This window comes from Watersipora subatra, chromosome 6, assembly GCF_963576615.1.
Source record: "Watersipora subatra chromosome 6, tzWatSuba1.1, whole genome shotgun sequence".
NCBI classification, from domain to species: domain Eukaryota; kingdom Metazoa; phylum Bryozoa; class Gymnolaemata; order Cheilostomatida; family Watersiporidae; genus Watersipora; species Watersipora subatra.
The window spans coordinates 40,753,589-40,781,245 of NC_088713.1; the positions used below are offsets into that span (position 1 = coordinate 40,753,589).

The window sequence follows — 27,657 nt, forward strand, 5'->3', positions numbered from 1 at the left end:
ATACTCGGTCACACAGATGGTCCGATTTCTCAGAACTCATTTCATACACATACTCGTCAAGTAAGTTCAGTTGCAAATGCACTTTTTAGACAGAAGACCCCAGAAGCCTCTGACAATTTATAATGCTTTGGGGGCCACTGCAAAATGTTATGTTTTGCATTTCTCTTAAAAATACCTGTAAAATCTACACCATTTAGGCTTTATGACAAAAATTACTTGTTCTATGGCAACCGCAAATCAATTAGATATAACAACCTAGGCTATGTTTGGCAAGAAACTGACATGTCTACAAAGGGGCAAAAAATGAGATGGGTTCTGAAATGATTAGGTCATTATAGTAGTGAAGATTGCAGCCTTGTTACTGTTGATAAATTTTGATAGACAAAGGAACTATAAAAATACTTAGATACGAAACCTAAAAATCACAATGTCAAAAACTAGTTTGTCGAACCCAATTATTTGTAGGTCTTGAGCGTGGTATAATCAACAATACTTGCAATAAACTCTAGTAATTCTACAAACGTTGGTGCATTTCAAAAAAACACGATGGTCAGATATTTGGTTAATTTAAGCCACCATTAAATCTCAAGATTAAAACTATTACTTACTTATTTAATTGGTTATTATTTACTGGTTATTTGTATTCACTTACTCTTCATAGTCAGAGAAAACAAATAGGTACCATAATATTTACCTTCACTGTTGCTGACTTATTGGCTGTCATCTTAACTAGGTTATCAATTTTTTATTTACCTGCTTTTGGTGTGAGTAATTAAATTTTATGTCACCATTTTAAATATTTTTACAACATTTTTACAATGTTTGGACAACACTGTCAGTAACATGAAAGTCCTAAAAATAATTGGTTATGTGGTCAACGAATAATAACATGTGATGTGAGTAATGAAAATTTACGTCACCGTAGTATGTTACAGATTAATTTCTATCGTGTCATTGCCCGGTGCATTTTACCTGAGATTAAAATGATATTTTTAGTGATATTATAAAACAACTTCCCGTATTACCAATGTATAAAAAGTCTGCAATATGCTGTTACTTACATAATAATGACCATAAAAACATCTACATATGGTAACTTGGATACAAGATAAGTGGGTGATTAAAGCCAATCAACTGATATATTTAAAAAAACATTGATTAAAAGCAATATCGAGCCTCAAAGTTATTTGTCTAAACATTTTATGTAAAAGCAGCTGCTAGCCTAGCAGTATCAGTGGGTAATATCATATACAAAAAATATAACTAGTTTCTACAGCAGTTTTCAGCCTCCCAACTCTGACAGGCTTCATCAAGCTCATTCACAGATGGTCTGTCTCACATAGCGACAAGTCGGTTTATAGATCAATGAATTTGACCTTTCACTGCTGAGTATATCTTCAGGACATACATAGTTCCATCTAGTCTGACAGATAGGGACCTTCTACAAAAATCAATATTAGAAGGTCAACATTTCAGATACGTAGTGCAACTACATTGAACAATTTTATTTACACTATTTAAAAATGATTTGTGTAAATATGTTGAGGCTTTCTTGGTTTGAATTTCTGCGGTTTACCAAATTATTAGCAACTCATGTGTAGGTTAAAAATGTGATAACAGTTGTTCTAAACAAACTGATGATCAGCATGAGTCTGAGTCTATTTCAGCGCTGTTACAGATTGATATTGACCTGGAAAAAGTTTTCAAAAAGTGTATGACATTCAAAAAACATTTTTGAAAACAGTCTTTAGCCAGCCTGTTTAGAAATAACAATTCTCTTTGACCTACAATAATAGTGGAGAGTCAAGCTAATAAACTGTATCAGAAAATGTTCATGAAACAAGAAAATATCCGGGACTTAAGCAATTTTTTTGCCTTGAAATGCAAAAAAAACCTTGTCATGTATATAGCTAAATGGTGGCTTTATTAAAAGCATAGAAAATATAGCAAAAGTTTAAGCCAGTGATAATCTACAGCATGGTTCAAATAGTGGCTGCGAGACCCTAGCGGTAATCTTGAGCGGCAAAACACCTGCGGAGCCAGACTCAGTTGATTATGTTCACATAAAGCTGTATCGCTGACGATCACATAAAATTGGCTACTCGCCATCCTGTTTTGAAAATGCTGAGCTTCTGTACAATACACTTTAGTAAGGCTTTGCTCGCTAACCCTTGCAACATTTGAACAGCGCCAAACTCTTACATCGACTGCCGGCAGTTATCCACGGTACTTGGCGCGTAGGTTTGCGGTGTACATGAGAACCAGGCTAAGGAATATCTCTAGCAGATGTTCATGACTGACAGCTGGTTTACATAGGATCACAATAATTACAAAACTAGATAAGACACACATTTCCGCAGTATTTACATTTGATACAAAAGTCAATGACTGTGGTGCTTATTCAAGTGGTAGAACTTTCTAATCAGTAATACTGAACATGTTACAAGTGAACCGGTAGTCATATGGCGGTGTTATTACTAGTCACAGCTATTTATAGATGAGTTTTGTAACATTAAAAAAGGGTACCTTCGCTATTTATATGTATAAATCCCATTGTTTGGTTGTCATCGTTTATTTTTCCAGCTATAGGGATGAAGCTATAGCTATGAAAATTTCCAATTTGATGTTAATTTGAACTTGAAAGATTAAAACTGCAAAACTACTAACAAGCGTTTGTAACCACAAGGCTAGGCCATTATTATCATTTTTATGTCTCATATCATACATGGTATATCCTTTTTGGATTGCACATTTTGTGTGCATTTTTTAATACATGAGCACCCTCGGGTTACAAAGATTTTTTTGAAGGATTTTTTTGGTTTGCATTGTGAAAAATGATGCTTATTTTGCCATCACCATACACACTTTTGTCATGCAATTTCAACAAAAACTTAATTCAAAACTCATATTTGACAGTGAATGTGCTGAATACCTTGAAATCCCAAAAATGTCAGTATGCTATTTCCGAAATCCCTTCAACAGCGCTTAGAATGGACACAATGCTCTATTTTTCAGTTTAGTGTTGTTTGCTATTAGGTACTGTCTAGTGCAGACCAAAAACGGAAACAATTAGGTCATAAAATTTAGCGAATGATTAAGTTGAAGTTTACTAGATATTAAAAATTAGCTTTAAGTATGCGTTTAGCAAGCTAAGTTTACTTAAGTTAAATATGTGATTCTGTCAAATTTTAGTTGAATTTAACAGAAAGTATTGATTTTTGTCAACATTTTTGGATGGTTTTTGTTGTTTCAGACCACTTTATTGTCAAGATGTTTGAAGATTCAAATTAATAAAAATTGATCGCAGTAAAAATTCTGAAAAAAAAAACTTCTCAGAATTGCCCAAAGTGATGTCTATAATTTAACAACTTGTCTGTATCTCATATATTCACATTGGCTATTGCGATGAGTGTCTACACCCATGCGGCTCTATTAACATACATTTTATTTTGTTATTTTGCTTAAGAATGCTAGGATTAAGTTTTAATTCTAACTGTGGATACATTATTATTAATGTCTCAAACGTTTCAATAAAAGGAAATTTAAAACTTGTCTTATCAGTTTCTTCTAAATGCTGTGTGAACAATTGAGTACAATCGAGGATGTTGCCTGCCTAGGTTAATTAGGACATCTAGTTAAATTTTTCATTGTGGCCTTCGTATCACTTAAGCTCTCAGTTGCTATCTACACAAGAAACTAGCTACTAGATAAAATAAGCCAGCCACATCTTTGTAAATAATGTTTTTGAATGATGTTGTTTTTGCACCTGGTTGGCGGTCTGTGGACTCGCCCGTTTTCACTTAGTATCGTGGAGCATAAAATTTTGAGCTCTCAATGTTTGTTCGTTGGAATTGGCTCGAGCTATGCAAAAGAACTTGTCAATAGAGCTCTAATTACACTTCTTAGATCCAGCAATCAGGCAAGATTTCAGCACAGATGACGACGGAGCTATACTGTATTCAATATGTTCTGTAAATGATGTTTTGCATTATATTCTTTACTCTCTACAAGTGCGAAATGAACATAAATCTTAGTTATAATTCTAATTTACTAGTTACAACGGCCACAAAAACTTTGAAGCAATTACTATAGCTAAAAAAAGTTATAAAAGTTATGAAACGATTATTTGTGATAGCAGAAATTTGTAATTTTATCAATTAGTAAATTTATTCATGAATACTAAAAATATTTCCTTTAATATATTTAACACTAGTTCGTCAATATAAGCCATTATATTGCTATATGTCGGTGCTTTCAATTAATTAAGGAACTGTCAATTTAACAAACAATATTGTTTACTTCGTATCACACATATATGCACAGGAAGTTGCTTTATAGTCTCAGACAGGAAAATATAATATGAATGTAAACACAACAGTGTATATATATATATTTATATATATATATATATTTGAACCAGTTACTATATTATATATATATATATATAGGATACTCAAATTCAACGATAAATTCACCTCCATTCTCCTCTGCAGTATTGCGCTGCTGACGCCTATAAGCTCTAACCATACGCTGTGTATCCCCAAACTTTAACTACCTGACGCTCACGAAAAATCTTGTGTCACCTCTTCAAGAACTGGAAGCATTGGTACAATTCTAATGTTCGTCAAAGTACGGGTCAATCCAATAGTTCGGTAAACTAACCATGTCAATTAATTCAGTAAATATCCTGGTCAACGTACGATCTAATAATTGAGTGAAACCCCTAACTTCGTGATAACGGACAATGCGTTTTACTAGCAATATCATTTATTATGACATATATAAAATTTTCGCGCTGATGATTGGCTAAAGGAAGAATCTTATATTTATCGCATAACAAAAATACAGTAATAATAATCTCTTTTCACCTGTATCACTACATGCGTCACAAATAAAACAGCTGCTCAAAGCTGAGCGTTTTATAAGATGACCTCATTTAAATGCCTATATCTCTAGACACGTTAAGTTACACAGACAAAAAATTACATCTCATTGTAGCTGATGTTTCACTCTATTATTTGGCCTAAATTCGTTTGATCGACTTTTTTGACGCAATCACATATTTAAGTTTAACATTTACATCATATGACTGCCTCAATAATATAACTCCCGGCTGTACATACTGCATATGATATGCTGTAATGTTGCATTTCATTGCAGATCATAAACACTAAATATATTAATTGTACTTAATGCACTAAAGTTACTGTAGATAACTATAGTTACTACAATTAACATATAATTGTGTTGGTAATTTTAAATATGCATATCACGTACATCAATTTTTGATGATTTTTAAAAGAGGTTTTGCATGAGATAATTACTATGAGTTTCTGTACCAATTCATACAAGATTTTCGTCTTACGATGCCACAATAAAACAATTACTTTTTGCGATTTCTTATTTTAAATTTTTTGATGAGCCCTTTTCTACAACATATTAGTATACTGTTACTATACTACTGAGTATACTGTTACCATATTACTACTGAGTATAATGTTAGTAAGTTTACTACCACTGGATATACTGTGACTATGTATACTACCACTACTACTGCTACTACTACTAGTTCTAGTGCTACTACTAGTTCTACTGCTACTACTACTACTGAGTATACTGTTACTAAGAACTATACTACTGATTAAACAGTTACTAAGTATGCTACTACTGAGTATACCGTCACTAGGGATACTACTACTGAGTGTACAACACACCAACGAACTAGCTCACTGATTATTTACTAAATAAAAATAAATTTGCAACAGTCCAATATATTTATACTAAAGTAAAGTCTGCTGCAGTCTGATATGTTTATACTATAGTAAAGACTGATACAGCCCCATATACTTATACTGTAGTAAATACTGATGTAGCATAATATGTTTATACTATAGTAAAAACTGATACAGCCCAATATATTTATACTATAGTAAAGACTTCTACTGCCCAATATACTTATACTGTACTAAAGGCTATTACAGCCCAATATGTTTATATTGGAGCAAAGTCTGCTACAGTCTAATATGTTTATACTAAATGTATAGTAAGGACTAAATTATAGCGCGGCATTGCTTGTATTTGCACAACAAATTAATTTTTATTCAACGTATACAACATTGACTATCACAACTTTTAAACATCGTCTCATGAGAAAAGTTTATTTGTGTAGCTAAAATGAAATAGTAATAAAACTAAAACAACTGTGAATGTGTTTATATGTAAAATCGTTAGAAAATAATAGGCAAATTGTTGAGCCAAAAATTGGCAGCTCTAGTCTTACATTTGAGCACATTGCTAATCATAAAGGCGTTATGAAATTTTGAGATATTTTTGTCAGGTCACCATCAATCATGTTAGAGCTGTGTTAGACTGACAATTATGTTATACTATCAGTACTAATTAAAGACATCTGCATGTAAGATGGTAAACCAAATTGTTTTTGATGTAGTAGTACATGGTACAACATGAGGTCATTTAGCAAATCACAACATGAAGCAACAATTTCCATTGCTGTCTGTGATCAAAAGAATGGATCATTAAAATGTTTCAATAAAACTCTTACTATTGGAGCTGGTGGAGGTGGAGATAAGGGTGCTACTGACTTGCACTCATTGTACCCACAATTGAAGTTTTTGCAGCATTTATCTGCGCCTGAGCACTCGGCATCATGTTGACACCCAATGAAGTCTGCTGCACAATCATTTTCCTTATGTAACGAAGAAGATTTCACTGGACAGAAACCTAAAATAAAACCAAGTATTTGATATAATACTTGAATATGTTAGCCGTAGGGCTACCAAAAATCGCTATTAATAGAAAAGTAATAAATTAATATGCAGCTTAACTCGAAAAGCATCAATCTGAAACTGACCAGAATATACACAGTATTATGCATAAAAAGTAATGTATTACCTATGGTACCAAATGGCGCATGTACACACCTAATTCTACTACTACTTACGTTTAAATACCTCTTAAGTTGATGCTAACTTGATGCACTATAAATAGTTAACTCAGTAAACAATTGTTATCGCTTGCACTCTTACCCGCTTTGGGGGTCATATCTATTCCAAGACGACAGTGTTTGTTATCACCGTAGTAGCAACACTTTTCTGCGGGTTGGCATTCAGAGTCATCAATGCAGATTGGCTCAGGAAATTGAGCAGAAAACCAAAAAGGTGACTGTGGACATGCAAGATTCTGAAAATACATATTAACAATTGAATAAAAGATTATATTAGAAAATAAGAAAAGCATTGAGTCATGTGCAAATCTAACATTATAATATTCATTGATAGACAAGTATCGAAACATACCTCTTTGGAAACTTGATCATCTCGACATATTGTACACATGGGCTCACATCCTTCTCCATTTGGTCTGACCGTTTCTATATTTTTACACGCTGGTCCAGCGGGTGGCCCTGTGCAATTTTGCCTTGTGCAATTTGTTGGCTAAAAATCATATTTTAATGTAATGTAACTCCAAGTTGAAAGAATCTTAAACCTTGGAAAGCAATAAAGCTGGAAACGCTTTAACACACAGAAAACAAAAAACATAAGACAAAATTTGCGATTTATATACATGTAGATATAATTGTACATGCTTTTGAAATTTATATATATATTAATGAAATTGTAGGTATCTTTAGAACTTATATATGTAGATAAATATGTAAAAGCCTTTGAATACTATATAAATGTAGATGGAATTGTAAAAGCCTTTGAAATTGGTATATATGTAGATAAAATTTTAGAAGCCTTTGAAATTTAGACATATGTAGTTAAAGTTGAACGGGCCTTTAAAATTGATATATGAATATAAAATTGTAGATGGCTTCAAAACCAATATAATTATAAGTACAGAAAATTGTGGAAGCGTTTGAAATTTATATGTATTTATATAGAATTGTAGCAGTCTTTGATATATATATATATAAATATATATATACATGTATATATATAAATATATATATATATAAATATATAAGTACATGTAGATAGAATTGTAAAAGCTTTTTAATATGTAGCTGTCCCACACGATCAGCAGATGCATTGTAGGATATTTTTTGGGCAGATCAAAAGAGATCAGACGCTAGTCAAATAAGTGATAATTAGGATGTGTTATGGTTTAAAAATCAAAAGAACTTCAGGCTGAAGCAATTTGGTGAGTTTCAGCAGTAAGATAATTAGCTTCTTTATAAACAAGTTTTTGAATTTGATGCAATATTTTAAGTGCAATGTAATCTATAAACAGACCTAATCAATACTCACGCTCTCTGTTGTCATCAAAGGGACAATTGGCTTGCACTCTTTATACCTACAGTCAACATTTAGACAGCATTTATCTGTGCCGGAGCACTCTGAATCGTACTGACATCCGGAGAAGTCTGCCATGCAGCTCTCCTCCCCAGGTGCGGATAGTACTTGTACCGGACAAGTACCTACAAAACACATAGAAACATTTCAATCGACTTCACCTGTCAATGCTGTCAAAGTGAAGTCTTAAGAACAACCTTAGTAAAATAAAAGAACAGTAATATTATAATTCATGTAACCATTTAATTCCTCAAATGGTTTGCAAGTTGTCTTTTGGCAAAAATCAAAGGCTTTCTAATTGCTGGCAGACTAAACTCTTCACCTTTAAAACAATAGCTTATATTAAATTTATTAACTACAGACAAAAAACAATGCTATACTTCAATTTAAGGTAAATGTGAAAAATTCAATAATTTATTATCGGCTAACAACTGAAGGAAAAGAAACAGCTGATTTACCCAGAAACTATGTGGTTCATTACCTAACTTAGAGGTCATTTCAATTCCGAGACGACAATGTTTGTTATCACCATAGTAACAACACTTTTCTGCAGGCTGGCATTCAGAGTCATCACTGCAAATTGGCTCACGAATTTGAACAGGAAACCAAAAAGGTGACTGCGGACAAGCCAAATTCTGCAACAAAAATGTCTTCAATTGTTTGTAAACCAATAATATATTACTGGCTGCACTACCCAACATTGCACGAGTATTAAAAGTCAGTTCATAAACAGTGAGAGATAATGAGAGTTGCCGGCTTATTGCTATTTGCCTGGCACATTCTTAATGGATAATTTGAGTAAGCTTACTAATAGGAGACACCCCTCTCTGTGGCGTTATGCCATGACATTGCTTCATGACCAAAAGCGGTAGGCTATTTGCTTCTAACAAGCAAATAGCCTACATAAATTTTGTATCGACAGTTTTCAAGAAACTCACATTTCAATTGATTCACAATAATTATATGGAATATTGCATTTTTATCTCTTAAATATAAGCAGATAAAAACCTGGATATTAAGTTTTGTGATAAAAACTTAGAGTTCTAACAGTCACAACCTGCCATACATAAATAACTAGTTTACAACACATAAATAACATGGTGCAAACTAAGCACTCACTTCTTGGGAAGGTGGTAGAAGAGAGGACACATTCTCTGATGCAACTTTGTACTACAAATACAAGTTAATTATTTTTTTTGTAAGATCAATAAAATACATAGGTATGGCCTAGCAAATATCTCAAGCTCTGTATCTTAGTTAGTAAGGCATCGAAATGATAGATGTTAGAATTCGAGATCAAATCTTCTGCTTTGAAGATTTTTTTATTCCAAGATTGTAATACCTATAGCTCGACATATACAACAAAGACAGACTTTTAGAAATATATATACATAAATATTTATATAAATATATATATACATACATATACATATATATATATATATATATATATATATATATATATAAACAAAAGCTGTGAAATTTGTATAGACATAGATAGAATTGTTGAACCTTTTGAAAGTTAAATATATGTAGAAATAAATGTAGAAGTCATTTAATACATAGCTATTCTATTGCATGAGCAATTGCATTGAAGAAAGAATTTGTTTGGACAAATTGAAAGAGATTAGACGCTAGTCAAATTTGTGATAATTAATCTGTGTGATTGATAGAAATTAAATAAAAAAACTTCAGTTGGAAGCTACTTTTTGAGCTTTAGCCACAAGATTGTGAGCTTCTTTACCAACTTGTTTTTGAATTTGATGCTATATTTTTAATCATTTCGAATATACAAGAGTAGACTTTATAGAAACTCACCATCTTTTCTGTCATCAAAGGAACAATCGGTTTGCACTCTTTATACCTACAGTCAACATTTAAACAGCATTTATCTGTGCCGGAGCACTCCGAATCGTACTGACATCCAGGGAAGTCTGCTATGCAGCTCTCCTCCCCAGGTGCAGATAGTACTTGTACCGGACAAGTACCTACAAAACACATGGAAATATTTCAACCGACTGTCAATGCTGTCAAAGTGAAGCATGAGGAACAGCCTGAGTAAAATTAAAGAGTAGTAAAATGATAATTCAAGTAGGCATTTAATGCCTCAAATTGCTTGCACTATGTTTAGTGGCAAAATCAAAAGCTTCTCAATAACTTGCAGGCTAAACTACTTCTCTTTTAAACAATAAGTTATATTAAATGTAAAAGCTAAAGATTTACTGCTGATTTACTTAGAAACTATTTAATTTGGTTCATTACCTAACTTAGAGGTCATGTCTATTCCGAGACGACAATGCTTGTTATCACCAAAGTAACAACATTTCTCCGTAGGTAGGCATTCAGAGTCATCACTGCAGATGGGCTCAGGAATTTGTACAGAAAACCAGAAAGGTGACTGCGGACAAGCTAAATTCTGCAACAGAAATGTCCTCTAATAATTTTACACTATTAATATAGTACTTCATGTAGATATGCTAACTGGCGTTGCCTAGGCATTTAAGTTAGCTTTTAAACAATGAAAGGTAATGAGAGTTCTTTGCATTTTGGTATTAGCCTGACACACTGCAAATGGAGAGTTTTAGTAAACTCACTAATCCTCTATTTGATGTTACACCATGACTTAGTGTCACAAACCAAATCAGCAGCCTACTAAATACTCCAATATAGTGACATATTGCCTAGCAAACCGATCAAGTTCTGTAGCTTAGTTAGTAAGGGACAGACTGGTGAACATGAAGTTTTGAGATCAAATATTTTTCTCCACGGATTTATTAATACAGTATTTTAATAGTTATAACTAAATATGTACAGCGAGAGGCTTTCACAAATATGTTTAGATAAACAAAACGCTGAACAATAATAAATATACCTAGACTTGATAATAGCGGAAAAGTGGAAATATATTTGAATATCACAGATCAATGTAAGGTTGACACGGACATAAAAAAATACATTAAAGACCGCATACCAAGTCTTGCAAGATCAAAAATCAGAAGAAAAAAAGTAGCAGAAAAAAATAATTACCGATATAAATTTTGTATCGACAGTTTTCAAGAAACTCACATTTCAATTGATTCACAATAATTATATGGAATATTGCATTTTTATCTCTTAAATATAAGCAGATAAAAACCTGGATATTAAGTTTTGTGATAAAAACTCAGAGTTCTAACAGTCACAACCTGCCATACATAAATAACTAGTTTACAACACATAAATAACATGGTGCAAACTAAGCACTCACTTCTTGGGAAGGTGGTAGAAGAGAGGACACATTCTCTGATGCAACTTTGTACTACAAATACAAGTTAATTATTTTGTTTGTAAGATCAATAAAATACATAGGTATGGATACGTGTATAATAGATGAACATGCAAAGGTTAAAGAAGCTTTGATAAATTGAGTTTTGCAATTTAAGTAAAACTTAGTCATGTCAAGTAACTTTGATAATCTTTAAAAATGGCTCTGGTTTTATAAACTTAAAAAAGGCAGCTCTTACAAAACACACTTACCAAAGAAATTGCTGTAACTGTTGTTAGAAACAGGTTGGTGGCAACAAAAGCAGCTACCGTGTATGTCATATTGATGTCACTGCTTCTACTGCTTCTACTGCTTCTACTGCTTCTACAAACATGAGCCACAATCAGATACATATCTGCACTACAAGTTCTGGAAGCACGCATTTTAAGTTATTTTTAGTGATTTTTAGTGATTTTTAGTGATTTTTTAGTTATTTTCATTTCAATGATGTACTCATAGTTTAAAGTTATATCTTATTATTCAATAAAACAGACAATATCTCCGAATTTTTTCTTGCTAGAAATGACGGTGACTGCAATTGATGAAGGCAACTCTGAATATGGTTAAAAAGTGCACATATTTTACTCGGACCGTATGATGGAACCAGGTAGGAAACCGTATTAGAATAAATGATTCATAGAGTCGCTAACACGTTGGCTTAATTACGGCAAAACTAACAAAGTTTAAGCAATAAGACACATAATAAAGACAGGCCCAAAATGTAATATATATAAGAGTATTTATATGCGAATAAAACACATGATAAAAACAGACACAACATGCAAAATATATATAAGCATAATTAAACGCGAGTATAAACTATAAAAAAACATTAGAAATAAATTTGTGGCCTTGCATCTGCCAAAATATAACATTAACATAGCAGGTTACTATGACATTTTAACATTTTTTCATTTACAACAAGCAACACTTTCTTACTAATTATCTACAACCACAATTATTATGCACTCAATTATGAAAACACTAAGAGAGCCACTAACATAAAACTTGTTTATGCAACAAAATAAGCGCATATCGATCTAGTGGTAAGCAGCCGCGTTGTTAGTTATTTGAGCATGTTTCTAGATAATAGCAACAAAAGCGATTTTAGTATCATGTAATGTTTTACAGTCTATTTTTTGTTTATATTTGAAAACCTTTTTAGGTAAATTATACAAGTATTTTGATTTTTCAAAAAATCACAGTCATATTTCAGCTTCAGAATAATAGTAATATAATGTAAGATTGACACTTTATTGGAACATGAACGTGGAAAAATGTCCTCAGTACTAGCTGACACATTTTCAGACGGTGTTGGAAGTATAAACTAGAACATGAAGTATAATATATGCCAAAAAGAATTTGCCTACCACCACAGCATATCATCATTAAATAATATCATTTTACTATTTGTCATCCTACTGCTCAGAAATCATCACCCGCTGTTGCAGACAATAACTACTACTACTGACTACCGCCACTACCGTCCCCTGTGAGCGGCTATTCTATTAAGCTGGCAATATTGTATGAAGGCAGTGGGCATCTCTTCATTGGGATAATGTAAATAAGCTATGCTGCCTCGACTTGTGGCTAGCATAATTATAGACTTTCATGGACTATTTTCATATTCATAATAATTAATACATTGTAACTTACATACATTGTACATAACATGTACTTCTTTTAACAATAATTGTCTCAAATATAATTAATTTTTATGTAGTTGTATTATTTGTTTACAAATATATAGGTGTTTGCGAGATTAATTCTAAGATTAATTGAAGATTAACTGGTTTAGACCAGTTATTAATCACGATAAATTTTTATAATCGTTGCGCAGCTCTAAAATATATATATATATATATATATATTATTACCTAATTACCTAATATTTTCATGCAATCAAGTTGCATTATTCAGGTAGAATGACTAAAATGTAAAATGCAACAGCTATGAAATTATTTTATAAAGTTGAGGGCTTAATAATATTGTCGAATATAATTATAGTATACATCAAACAGTTGTATAGCTTGTACATTATACATTGCAGTCGTTCTGCCTGAAGAATGCATTGCGATTACATGAATTAATTGCTCAATGTCTCAAAACACATATCTTTGCTTACGTAAAAATTACGGTTTTGAGAGCAATCTAACAGAAAAGAGGTCATTTTGCAGTATAAACATATGTAATTTCCACATTGACAATCAAATATTCAGCTGCCAATATAGTCAAGTTACAAATAAAATACGCCTTTTTTATATATTTGACTTACATTATAAAGTAAGTTTTAGTCTAGCGCCTTCAGCCAGTAGTAGAGACAACTAGTGGAGTGAGAGCTTGGATTTTGAGCAATCCACTGAGGTAGGTCAGAGACAATCAACTATATAATCATATGTGTTTAATTATGGAAATTAATGGTAAAACGTGGACGAAAGGTTAACCCTTCATTTATTAAAAAGAGTCCACTGAATTCAGTTAGTCTTTTCATACATTTGCTCCTGAAACCAATAAATTTCTGATTAGAAATTCAAACCCATTCATCCAATTACATTTAACACAGAAATGTAGATTTTTGTCTCAATGTAGAGTTAAAATAGGATCAACAACCATTTTGAAGTTCTACTGAACAGTTGACCCAGATGCCCTCAGTATTGCAACAGAAGGTGAAACCTGATTGTATTACCAGTCTGTTATTCTAAAATGTGTTAGCGCTCATCACTCCTTATGTGGCTGCCATTGTTTATGTGACTGTTATAAACAAATGTCAGAGGTTACGTTCTAGAAGTGGCATGTGTGTTACGTATTAATGGGTATCTGGTTACAGTTAAAATTCAAAGCATTTAGTACCATTGATAGAGGTCAGCTTTCTAACGCCTTTAAGAAGCCTAATCAAACTCTATATAATGAAGGCTTTTACAATAATCAGCAAATGTTGATAGAGAGTTATAGCGCATGGATATTGCACGATTTGGTCATGATTTTTTATAAGAATAAGTCAAGTGCATGGCAAGTATACATTTCAAGTTACACTGTTTCTTCTGCTTTGCTGAACCTCTTATAAAAATCTGATGAAGTGACCCTACATACATGTGAGCCACATAAGGATTAATCTGTTATATAAATATCAAGCACTATTGCTACCCATTAGTTTGAGTTTGACACATTATCACCACAATCAATTTCTGGCTGTGGTCAATCCATCTCTCAGCCTTGAAGGTGGGACATTAAAATTTCAGCAGATTTATGCAGCACTATCATCATTATACCTAATTTTCATGAAGTGACTTTACATTATATATGAGTCACGTGAGGCTTAATCTATTATATAAATATCAAACACTGTGATACCCACTTGTTTGAGTTAGATACAGTATCAACACAAGCTAATTTCTGGTAGAGCTCACTTCATCTTCCAACCTTGAAGGTGGGACATGAGAATTTTAACAAATTTCTGCAGTACTATCATCATTATACCTAAACTTTTCCTAAACCAGTTAAAGATATGTATCTTGTAATCTGTCCTTTGTGCATTTAGATGTCAAAATGATTAGCATTTCATATTTTACTTGCTTAGTATGTAGAAATCTATGTTTATATTGCAAACATAATTAAACTTGATGTTTACATATTTTTGATAAAGCTAAAAACAGGAAACTAGGTTGGAGCTGTTTTTAAATAATTGTATAGGTTTTACAAAAACAAAACAAATGCTTGATTTATTTTTAATTTCTGGCTTTTGAAGTAATGCAAAAGCAATGCAATATAAAATTAATATAATATGATAGTGACATAATATATTAGTGATATTGACATTCTGATATCATGTATACTCAACTAATCGAAGTAGTTACCAATGTATTATTTGATATAATACATATGATACTCAACTTATCAATCTTTTTCTAATAAAATACATGAAATACAAGTTGAAGTACATGTATGCACAAAAGTAATAACTGTAGCAACTAGCTGAAGTCATGTCAAGGTTGAACAGCATATATGATTCAAACCAACCAATTAGTGTATTACTCAGAGCATTGTAATGTTGCTCAACATTCCTAACATCTGAAAAATAACTATTAATTTTAAAGATATGAGATGTGACAAAGCATCCGGGTGCTCGGTGGTACTGCTAATATGTAAGGTTTTCATGTGAACTCCTAAAGTTAATCATAACCACACTTCGTACATGTAAGGTTAATTCAACACATTCCTTGTTTAATAGGAATAAATCAAAAAGTTATGACTAGGCAGCATCTAGGCAGTCTGAGGTGTTATCTGCTACAACCAAAATAGATCTTGTAATAAAACCACTGTAAAGGTTTAAAAATGTTTGTGCATGTCAAATAACTTAAAAAAAATCAATCATCTTTGACAGTGCTTAAATTAAATTCTGAAATATTTAGCAAATAATAGCTACCGTAAATTAAGTTGGTTTTGCTACGATTACGATAGACTATGATTTGGTAATGACAAAATTAAAACAGACAGAAAGAAACTTCTTGATATGTTGAAATGTAAAAAGGTTACGGTTCAGGGAGAAGCCATCCCTCAAAACTTTGAATACGACAATACAGGTAGCTTTCCATACTGGCGCAAATGAAAACATGAGATATTGAACTGTATTTATCTGGTACTTTGTCTAGTTGAACGAAGATAAAGTGTAGAGGCTGTTCTCACTTAAGATAATACAATTATCCTTGTGAAAGGTATTTTACTTATTTATTATTTACCATCTTATTTATTATCTTATTTACATATTTATTTTTATTTCTTTGCCAATCTAGCAACAAAGCTTTACGAAAAACTTGGAAAACTGGAAACAGAAATTGGAAACTGAAATGGGACATTTAAAAAACCAAAAAATTGCATGATTTTAGCAAAAAATTTGCTTTTAAACCATTTCTAAATATAACCAACATGAATGGTAACAGTAATCATCAAAATTGTACCACATACAATATGAGGTAGGCCTATATAATAAACAAGATAAGGAGTGCTTTGGGCTGTATAGCTCAGTGGTTAAATGCATGGTTTGTAACTAGCAGGTGTAATCTCCATGAGTTTTTAATTCAGCATGCAGCAAAGTTTTCATTACAAATTTATAATAGCTTTACATGACACACACGCTTGGAGACTTATATAAACAGCTTCCATACCATTGCATATAATTTTAATTAGTCAAAATAAAGCAACACATTACCAGCTACTGATTACAAGTAGTACAATAAATGTGCCGCAAATTTTTATTGAAGCTCAATTCCAGTGAAACTCCAAAATAGATTTCTTACAATTAATTTTCAGATATGCACTACAAATCTTTTAAAATGCCATTAGGCAAATCATATTTGCTTCGCAGCTAATATAGCAAACATGACGGTTATGACTTATTGAAATATTTCAATAAGCGAAAATCACTTACAGTTGATGTGCCAACTGCTTGGACTGAAGTATGCGACAATCTAGTGTAGTCTGGACTACTCTCCCTCCCCACACTGAAGCTCGTCAATAATGCTAACTTTTTATACCGTCTTGATGATCAGCACTAAACGGTTCAATGCCTTTTATGAGGTCAGCCAATTTTGTTTAGACTCTGTTGTTGATAGAATAGACCACTAGACTCTGCATTGAACACTATGGAAGTAATAGACTGCCTTGAACACAATGGAATTAATAGACTGTCTTAAACAAATATGATAATAATAGACACTGATGTAATAACAAGCTGGACATAAAAATATCACATAGTAAATGAACCTTCATGTTCTTTACTAGATGCATTTATTCTTCATCATCAGTTCATATAGCTGCAAAACCATTTATTCTGACACCGAACAAACACATTAGTCCACAATCACTATTGGTTAGGAAAGCTTTTACAGTCACCGTAACTGAATAGTTTTCATTGGAACAAATATCCGGCTTACTTACTCCTTTCCCCTAACTCAATTCATTGTTACCAAGTTGAAAGAATAAATCTTTGTTTTTCATCTCAGACAATATGAATGATTTTGTAATTCCAATTATTACCGCCAAATACTCAAATAATTATGTAAATAATGTATATAGATAACATATATATATACATATATACATTGATATAGATATATTTATATATATATATATATATTTATATACATTTATGTATATTTATATACATATTACACTCATGCTACAGACAGTACTGCTTTGGCTATTGAAGCCTCATTAGTGCAGCTCAGAGCTTAGGCAAGGGACACAGATCTCGTTGCCAATGAGAGTTGACTTTTTGCCATGAAACAACTAGGTTGCCTCACAGAGTTTAAGAAAGTCATAGTGCATGCACCAGGGTGCTCAAATCACAAAAGTGGTGAGCTTTTCACAAAAGGCTAATAGTGCCGCACCTCTCACAGATCGCTCAACCAAACCGAAGTGAGGGAGCATATACTCATGTAGAGCATATGTTTCATTATATATATATATATATATGTATATATATATATATATGTATATATATATATATATATATATATATATATATATATATATATATATATATATAAGGAAACATATGAATAGATCGTAGGAATATACATAGGTCTGTTCTCATCAGGTGGTAGTTTGAGAGAAAATTTTCTCACACTACTTTTTCATCTGATGAAAGCAGACCTATGTCTGCTCAAAGCATATTTTTTGTGAGTAACTAACAGGTAAGTACTTTTCATATTAAATATCACATATATCATAATTCACTGCACATCTATGACAGACAGACACTCACAAGTATCTATACATTACATGTAGATGAAATGCCAGGTATGTTGCATTATAAGTACAGTAGACACCTAGTATTAGTACAGTAGACACCTACAGTGGTCACATAACTTACACTTAACTTAAAGAATAATGTTAAGTTTTTGCTTCTTATAATGTAAGAAAGTCTAAAGAACGTAAAGTCAGTACAAGTTCTCAAATTCGATTTGACTGGCGAGAGTCCCACAGTTGGCCTTGAAAATATTGTTTTTTTTTGCAGCACGGGGGAGAGAAAGTGACTTATTAAAAGGGAGGTAGCACAATTTATGTTAAGCTAACACGCCCTATTTGTCAAATCATAATGGGTGTGTCAAACAAGACACTGACAATAATTATTTCGCTGACGAGCTTCAATATCCTCTGTAGCTCAACTTCCTAAACTTTGATGGCTGAAGAGCTGTTACTATTGCTTTTCAAATTAAAGTCTCTGTTTATGCCCATAAAATCAAGAACATTTGCTTTGTCTCAATAAATTTGCAGTTCTACTATTTTTCATATTAACACGAGGCAGATTATTGTTTCTACTGAATTATCACTTTCAAGAGCTTAACGTTTTATACTTACAATGGAGTCGGCCTGCTAAGCTGAGTTTATGTACCATAATTAGTTAAGAAGGTGTAATATTTCAATCAAGCTGTTGCTGGTGTTTTTGTTGGATAGGCTTTGATATGAAAAAGTTGGATATAATGCTGTTCATTTATAGACTTGGCCTACTCAACATCTCTCACACCAACTAAACTAAATTTACAATGACTCATTAGTGGTTTTGATCATCCATGGCAACTTAAATACTAATACTCGATACGACTTTGCTTACGCTTTGATTTTAATTATATAAATCAACATCGTCTGCTTAATTTTACAAAGTAGCCATGACTGCATAGCTACTGAGTAAACCTTGGTCTTACATGCGGTTCAGACAATGGGATAGTAATTTAGCATTGAGCTTATTTAGGAAAAGCTATCAGGCTATAAGGCTAGAAAATTACAAAGTCTTCTTTGTAAAAAGGTCACAATTGTTTGAAGTCAGTTATATATATTTTTATATGCGCCAACTTGGTGAGCCATGCAAAGAAACATTGTTTTGAGGGCCATCTAACAAAAAAAGCTGTCATTTCGCGATACAAACATAATTTCTACATTGACAGTCAACTATTTGGCTGACAATATAGTCAAGTTAAAATTAAAACACACGGATTTCTATATACTTGACGAACATTATAAAGTAAGTTTTAGTTTAGCGCTTTCAGCCAGTACTAAAGACAACTAGTGAAGTGAGATGTTGGATTTTGAGCAATCCACTGAGGTAGGTCAGAGCCAATCAACTATATAATCATATGTGTTTAATTATGGAAATTAAAGGTAAAACGTGGACAAAAGGCTAATCATTCCTTTATTAAAAAAGAGTCCACTAAAATCAGTTAGTCTTTTCATACATTTGCTTCTGATGAAACTAATAAATTTCTGATTAGAAATTCAAACACGTTTAACCGATAACATATAACAAAGAAGTTTCCATTTTTGCGTCAATGTACAGTTAAAATAGGATCAACAACCATTTTGAAGTTTTACGTAACAGCTGACCTTGATGCCCTCAGTATTGCAACAGAAGGTGAAACCTAATTGTATTACCAGTCTGTTATTCTAAAGTCGGTTTTTGCTCATCACACCTTCTGTGGCTGCCATTGTTTTTGCAACCATTATAAACAAATGTCAGATGTTACGTTCTAGAATTGACATGTGTGTTACGTATTAATGGGTATCCGGTTACAGTTAAAATTTGAAACATTTAGTACCTTGATAGAGGCCAGCTTTCTAACGCCTTCGAGAAGACTAGTCAAACTTGATATAATGAAGGCTTTTTACAACAACCAGCAAATATTAATAGAGAGTTATAGCGCATGTATATTTCACACTCTTTGTCATGATATTTTATAAGAATAAGTCAAGTGCAAAGAAGGTATAAATTTCAAGTTACACTGTTTCTTGTGTTTTGCTGAACCTCTTATAAAAAATCTGATGAAGTGACCCTACATACATGTGAGCCACATGAGCCTTAATATGTTACATAAATAGCAAGCACTGGGATACCCACTTGTTTGAGTTAGATACAGTATCAACACAAGCTAATTTCTGGTAGAGCTCACTTCATCTTCCAACCTTGAAGGCGGGACATGAGAATTTTAACAAATTTCTGCAGCACTATCATTATTATACGTAAACCTTTCTTAAACCAGTTAAATATATGGCCCTTGTAATCTGTCCTTTGTGCAGTTAGATGTCAAAATGATTAGTATTTCATATTTTACTTGCTTAGTATGTAGAAATTTATGTTTATATTGCAAAGATTGTTAAATTTGATGTTTAGATATTTTTGATAAAGCTAAAAATAAGAAACTAGGTTGGAGCTGTTTTTAAATAATTGTATAGTTTTTACCAAAACAAAACAAATGCTTGATTTATATTTAATTTCTGGCTCTCGAGGTAATGCAAAATCAATGTAATATAAAAGTAATATAATATGATAGTGACATAATATATTAGTGATATTGACACTCTGATATCATATATACTCAACTAATGGAAGTATTTACCACTGTCTACTTTAATATAATACATAGGATACTCAACCTATCAATCCTTTTCTAATGTAATACATGAAATACAAGTTGAAGTACATGTAAGCGCAAAAGTAATAACTGTAGCAACTAGTGATTTCAAGTCAAGGTTGAACAGCATATATGATTCAAACCAACAAATTAATGTATTACTCAGAGCATTGTATTGTTGCTCAACATTCCTAACATCTGCAAAATAACTATTAATTTTAAAGATATGAGATGTGACAAAACATCCGAGTGCTCGGTGGTACTGCTAATATGTAGGGTTTTCATGTGCACTCCTAAAGTTAATCATAACCACACTTTGTACATGTAAGGTTAATGCAACACATTCCTTGTTTAATAGGAATAAATCAAAAAGTTATGACTAGGCAGCATCTAGGCAGTCTGAGGTGTTATCTGCTACAACCAAGATAGATCATGTAATAAAACAACTGCAAAGGTTTAAAAATGTTTGTGCATGTCAAATAAATTTTAAAAAAGTCAAATAATTATAACAGTGCTTAAATTTAAATCGGATATATTTTTTGCAAATAATAGCTGTCGTAAGTTAAGTCGGTTTTGCTATGATTGCGATAAAATATGATTTGGTAATGACACATTTAACACAGACAAAAAAAAATTCCTTGATATGTTGAAATGTAAATAAGATGTTACTGTTCAAAGAGAAGCTATCTTTCAAAACTTTGAATTCGTCGATACAGGTAACTCTCCACATTGGTGCTAATGTAAGAATCAGATTTTGAACTGTATTTATCTGGTACCTTGTCTGGTTGAACGAAAATAAAGTGTAGAGGCTGTTCATACTTTCGATAATACAGTTTTTTGTGTGAAATGTATTAGACTTTGCCGATCTAGCAACAAAATTTTACAAAAAAAACTAGAAATAGAAGTGTAACAGCACATTTAAAATTGAAATGGCACATTTAAAAAATAATAAGTCAAAAGATTGCATAATTTTAACAAAAAGTTAGCTTTTAAACCATTTCTAAATATTACAAACATGAAAGGTAAAATTATTATTCAAAAGTGTACAGCGTACAATATAAGGTTTATGATAATAGAGATAAGGATTGCTATTGACTGTAGAGCTCAATGGTTAACCACGTGGTTTGTATCTAGCGGTTGTAATCTCCTTGAGTTATAAACTCAGCATGCAGCAAGGTTTCCATTACAAAATTATAATAGCATCACATGACACACAAACTTGGAGATTTATACATATATAGCTTCCATATAACTGCATATTATTTTAGTTAGTCAAAATAGAGCAACCCATCACCAGCCAGTGACTACAAGTAGTACAACGTATGCGTTGCAAATTTTAATTGAAGCACAATTCCAGTAAAACTCAAAATTAGTTTTTTTTACAATTCAAATTTGCACTAAAAAATTTTGCAAATGCTATTAGGCTAATCATATTTGCTTTGCAGCAAATATAGCAAAATTGACAATTATGACTTATTGAGACATTTCAATGAGCGAAAATCACTTACGGTTGATGTGACAACTGCTTGGTCTGAAGTATGTGATAATCTAGTGTAGTCTGGACAATTCTCTCTCCCTACACTAAAGCTAGTCAATAATGCTAACCTTTTATGCTGTCTTGATGATCAGCAATGCACGGTTCAATGCCTTTTAGGTGGTCAGCCAATATTGTATAGACTCGTTGTTGATAGGATAGACAACTAGACACTGCCTTGAACACTATGATATTAATAGACTGCCTTGAACACTGTGATATTAATAGATTTTCCTGAACAAATATGATATTAATAGACACTGATGTAATAAAAAGCTGGAATAAAAGGAATCCCATTGTAAATGAAATTTCATGTTTTTTACTAGTTGCATTTATTCCTCATCAACAGTGAACATAGCTGCAAAAATATTAGTTCTGACACACAAACAAATTAGTCCACTATCATTATTTGTTATGGAAATTTATACAGTCATCATAACTGAATCACTTTTAATGGAACAAATATCCGGCTCCCTTGTTTCTTTCCCCTAACTCAATTTATTGTTACCAAATAAATATTATGTTTTTCATTGCAGAAAATATGAATGATTTTGTAATTCGGGCCATCACCGCCAAAGACTCAAATATATATAGATATATATATATATAATCTTGTGTATGGAAGTCTATGTGACAAGTATGGCCTTAATAAACCACAACACTGGCGGGAAACTCTTGGTAAAGTCAATGAACATGGCCGTGCTAAGATCCTCTGGGTCTTCTACATCCGGACTAACAAGCATGTCCTAGTAAACCAACCATATATAGTGGTGGTTGACAAGGAGAACAAGAGCGCTACTATAATAGATATAGCAGTACCCAATGACTACAATATAGACAGCAAAGAAAAAGAAAATGTAGAGAAATATCTCCCTTTTGGAGAAGAGATTGAAAAATGCTGGGATGTAAGAACAACTGTAATCCCAGTAGTCATTGGGGCACTGAGCGCAATAACATCGGCATATGAAATGTGGCTTGCCCAAATACCAACAGCAATCAACTCAGGTGAGTTGCAGAAAAGTGCCCTACTGGGAACAGCTAAGATCTTGAGGCGAGTGCTTAAACTCCCAGGTCTCTGTTAGGAGCCCCTAATTAGAGCAGAAACTACTACCACCCATATGTGTTAATCAGGGTAAGGAAACAATTTATATATATATATATATATGTATATATATATATATATTTATATATATGTATATATATAGTATATATAGATACTATATATGTCTATATACATTGATATATATTTATATATATATATATATATGTATATATATATATATATATATATATATATACGAATGTATATAAACACATATATATCTATATACTTTATCTATATATGTATATATATATATATATATTTATGTATATATATATATTTGAGTCTTCGGCGGTAGTAATCCGAATTACAAAATCATTCATATTTTCTGCAATGAAAAACAGAAATTTATTTGGTAACAATAAATTGAGTTAGGGGAAAGGAGCAAGGAAGCCGGATAATTGTTCCATTGAAAGTGAATCAGTTATGATGGCTGTAAAAACTTTCATAACAAATAATGATGGTGAACTAATTCGTTCGTATATATATATATATATATATATATAAATGCTACTCATACTACAGATCGTACTGTTTTGGCTATGGAAGCATCATCAGTGCAGCTCAGAGCTTAGGCAAGGGACACAAATCCCATTGCCAATCAAAGTTGACTACCTGCCATGCAAAAACTAGGTTACTTCACAGACTTTAAGAAAATCAATGTACTGGCACCAGAGTGCGCAAATCACAAAGGTGATGAGCTCTTCACTAAGGCTAATAGTGCTGCACCTCTCACAGAGTACTCAACCAAACCGAAGTGAGGGAGCATATACTCATGCTACAGACAGTACTGTTTTGGTTATTGAAGCCTCATCAGTGCAGATCCAAACTTAGGCAAGGGACACAAATCCCATTACCAATGATAGTAACATTTACTTCCTGCCATGAAATAACTAGGTTGTCTCACAGACTTTATGAAAGTCAATGTGCTGACACCAGAGTGGTCAAATTACAGAAGTGATGAGCTTTGCACAAAGGCTAATAGTGCCGCACCTCTCACAGAGTGCTCAACCAAACCGAAGTGAGGGAGCATATACTCATGCTACAGACAGTACTGTTTTGGTTATTGAAGCCTCATCAGTGCAGATCCAAACTTAGGCAAGGGACACAAATCCCATTACCAATGATAGTAACATTTACTTCCTGCCATGAAATAACTAGGTTGTCTCACAGACTTTATGAAAGTCAATGTGCTGACACCAGAGTGGTCAAATTACAGAAGTGATGAGCTTTGCACAAAGGCTGATAGTGCCGCAACTCTCACAGAGTGCGAGGTGCAGCACTATTACATATACTACATAAATACAAACATATATATAAGGAAACATATGAATAGATCATAGAAATATACATAAGTCTGTTCTCATCAGGTGGTAATTTGAAAAGGTGTTCTCAAACTACTGTATCATCAAATGAAAGAAGACCTATGTCTACTCAAAACAGATCTTTTGTGATTAACCAACAGCCAAGTACCTTCCATGTTAAACATTACATATATCATAATTCACGGCACAGCTATGACAGACAGACACTCACAATTGTATATACATGTAGATTAAATGCCAGTTATGTTGCATTATAAGTACAGTAGACACCTAGTATTAGTACAGTAGACACCTACAGTGGTCAAATAACTTTTACTTAACGTAAAGAATAATGTTAAGTTTTTGCTTCTTATTTTGTAAGAAAGTCTATAATAAGTAAAGTCAGTGTAAGTTCTCCAATTCGATTTGAATAACGAGAGTCCCACAGTTGGCTTAAAAATATTGTTGTTTTTTGCAGCATCGGTGAGAGAAAGTGACTTATTAAAAGGAGGTCGCGCAATTTACATTATACTAACAAACCCTATTTTTCAACTCATAATGGGTGTTCAAACAAGACACTGACAATAATTATATCACGGACAAGCTTCAATACCCTTTGTAGCTTGACTTCCTAAACTTTGATGGCTGAAGAGCTGTATCTCATTGCTTTTCAAATTAAAGTCTTTCTTTATGCCCCAAAAATCAATAACATTTGTTTTATCCCCATAGATTTGCAGTTCTACTATTTTTCATATTACCATGAAGCAGATTATTTTTTCCACTAAAAGGTCACTTTTAAGAACGTGATGTATTATACCTAGAGTAGAGTTGGCCTGCTATGCTGAGTCTATGTACCATAATTAGTTAAGAGGATAATATTTCAATCAAGCTATTGCTGGTGTTTTATTGGATAGGCTTTGATATGATAAATTTAGATATAATGCTGATAATTTATATACTTGGCTGACTCAACATTTCTCACACCAAATAAACTACCTTATTTGCAATGACTCATTAGTGTTTCTGACCATCCATGGCAACCTAAATACTAATATTCGATATGACTTTGCTTACGTTTTGGTTTTAATTATATAAATACACCTTGTCTGCTTAATTTTGCAAAAAAAAGCCATGACTGCATAGCTACTAAGTCAACCTTGGTCCGACCTGTGGTTCAGACAATAAGAGAGTATTTTAGCACTGAACTTATTTAGCACAAGCCCTCAGGCTATAAAGCTAGAAAATTACAAAGTCATTTTTGTAAAAAGGTAACCACCATTTGAAGTCAGTTATATATCTTTCTATATGCACCAACTTGGTAAATCATGCAAAAAAAACATTAGGGTTTTGAAGGCCATCTAACAGAAAAGCTGTCAATTTGCAATATAACCGTAATATCCCCATTGACAGTCAAATATTTGACGGTCAATATAGGTCAAGTTACAAATAAATACACCGATTTCTATATACTTGACTTACATTACAAAGTAAATTTAGCACCTTCAGCCAGTACTAAAGACAACTAGTTGAGTAAGAGCTTGGATTTTGAGCAATCCACTAAGTTAGGTCAGAGAAAATCAACTACATGTATATACTCATATGTGTTTAATTATAGAAAGTAAAATTAAAAGTGGACGAAGGGTTAATCCTTCATGTATCTAATGGAGTCTAATGAATGCCATTATTTTTTCATACAATTGCTTCTGATGAAAACAATCTATTTCTGATTAGAAGTTCAAACCCATTCAATCAATTACATTTAACACAGAAATTCAGATTTTTGAGTCAATGTAGAGTTAAAATAGGATCAACAACCAATTCGAAGTTCTACGTAACAGTTGACCTTGATGCCCTCAGTATTGCAACAGAAGGTGAAACCTGATTGTATTACCAGTATGTTATTCTAAAAATAGTTAGTGCTCATCCCTCCTTATATGGCTGTCATTGTTTATGTGACAGTCATAAACAAATGTTAGATGTTATGCTCTAGAATTTACAGGTGTGTTACGTATTACTCAGTATCCGGTTACAGTTAAAATTAGAAGCATTTAGTACCCTTGATAGAGGCCAGCCGTCTAATGCCTTCAAAAAGCTTAATCAAACTCTATATAATGAAGGCTTTTACAACAATCAGCAAACATTGATAGAGAGTTGTGGCGCATGGATATGTCACGCTCTTTGTCATGATATTTTATAAGAAGAAGTCAAGTGCATGGCAAATATCCAGTTCGATTTATAATTATTCTTCTGTTTGGCTAAGCCTCTTATGAAAATTAAATGAAGTGACCCTACATGCATGTGAGCCACGTGAGGATTCTTCTGTTATATAAATAGCAAGCACTATAATTAATGCCCACTAGTTTGAGTTAGATGCAGTATCAACACAAGCTGATTTCTGGTTGAGTTCACTCAATTCTCAACCTTGAAGGCGGGACATGAGAACTTTAACAAATTTATGCCGTACTACCATCATTATACCTAGACTTCTCCCAAAACCAGCTAAAGATATGCATCTCGTATTCTTTCCTTTGGCGCAGTTTGATATCAAAGGTTGTACCGTTTCACATTTTACTTGCTTAGTATGTAAAATTCATGTTTATATACTGTAGTAAAAATTATTAAATTGAATGTTTAACTACTTTAGGGAAAGCCATAATAATAAACTTGGTTGGAGCTGTTTTTAAATAAATG

General features: G+C 32.5%; 1 protein-coding gene across 1 annotated transcript; it reads right to left on the minus strand.

Annotated features, from left to right (window-relative positions):
- Positions 1–1,019: 1,019 nt before the first annotated feature.
- On the minus strand, positions 1,020–17,102 carry LOC137398856 (keratin-associated protein 16-1-like). Its single transcript, XM_068085029.1, has 11 exons — positions 17,048–17,102; positions 11,835–11,919; positions 11,566–11,616; positions 10,581–10,734; positions 10,137–10,306; positions 8,800–8,953; positions 8,274–8,443; positions 7,317–7,454; positions 7,047–7,200; positions 6,563–6,741; positions 1,020–1,441 (listed from the first exon to the last, which is right to left on the minus strand). The coding sequence occupies exons 2-11, from the start codon at positions 11,901–11,903 to the stop codon at positions 1,316–1,318; spliced, it is 1,365 nt and encodes a 454-aa protein (XP_067941130.1). The 5' UTR covers positions 11,904–11,919; positions 17,048–17,102; the 3' UTR covers positions 1,020–1,315.
- Positions 17,103–27,657: the final 10,555 nt, after the last annotated feature.

Coding starts and splice junctions, on each gene's coding strand:
- LOC137398856 (XM_068085029.1), bottom strand. CDS start 11,903: ATGACATACACGGTAGCTGCTTTTGTTGCCACCAACCTGTTTCTAACA. Junction 10,307..10,580: donor AGACATGACCTCTAAGTTAG/GTAATGAACCAA, acceptor TGTGTTTTGTAG/GTACTTGTCCGGTACAAGTA. Junction 7,201..7,316: donor ATGATCAAGTTTCCAAAGAG/GTATGTTTCGAT, acceptor ATGTATTTTCAG/AATCTTGCATGTCCACAGTC.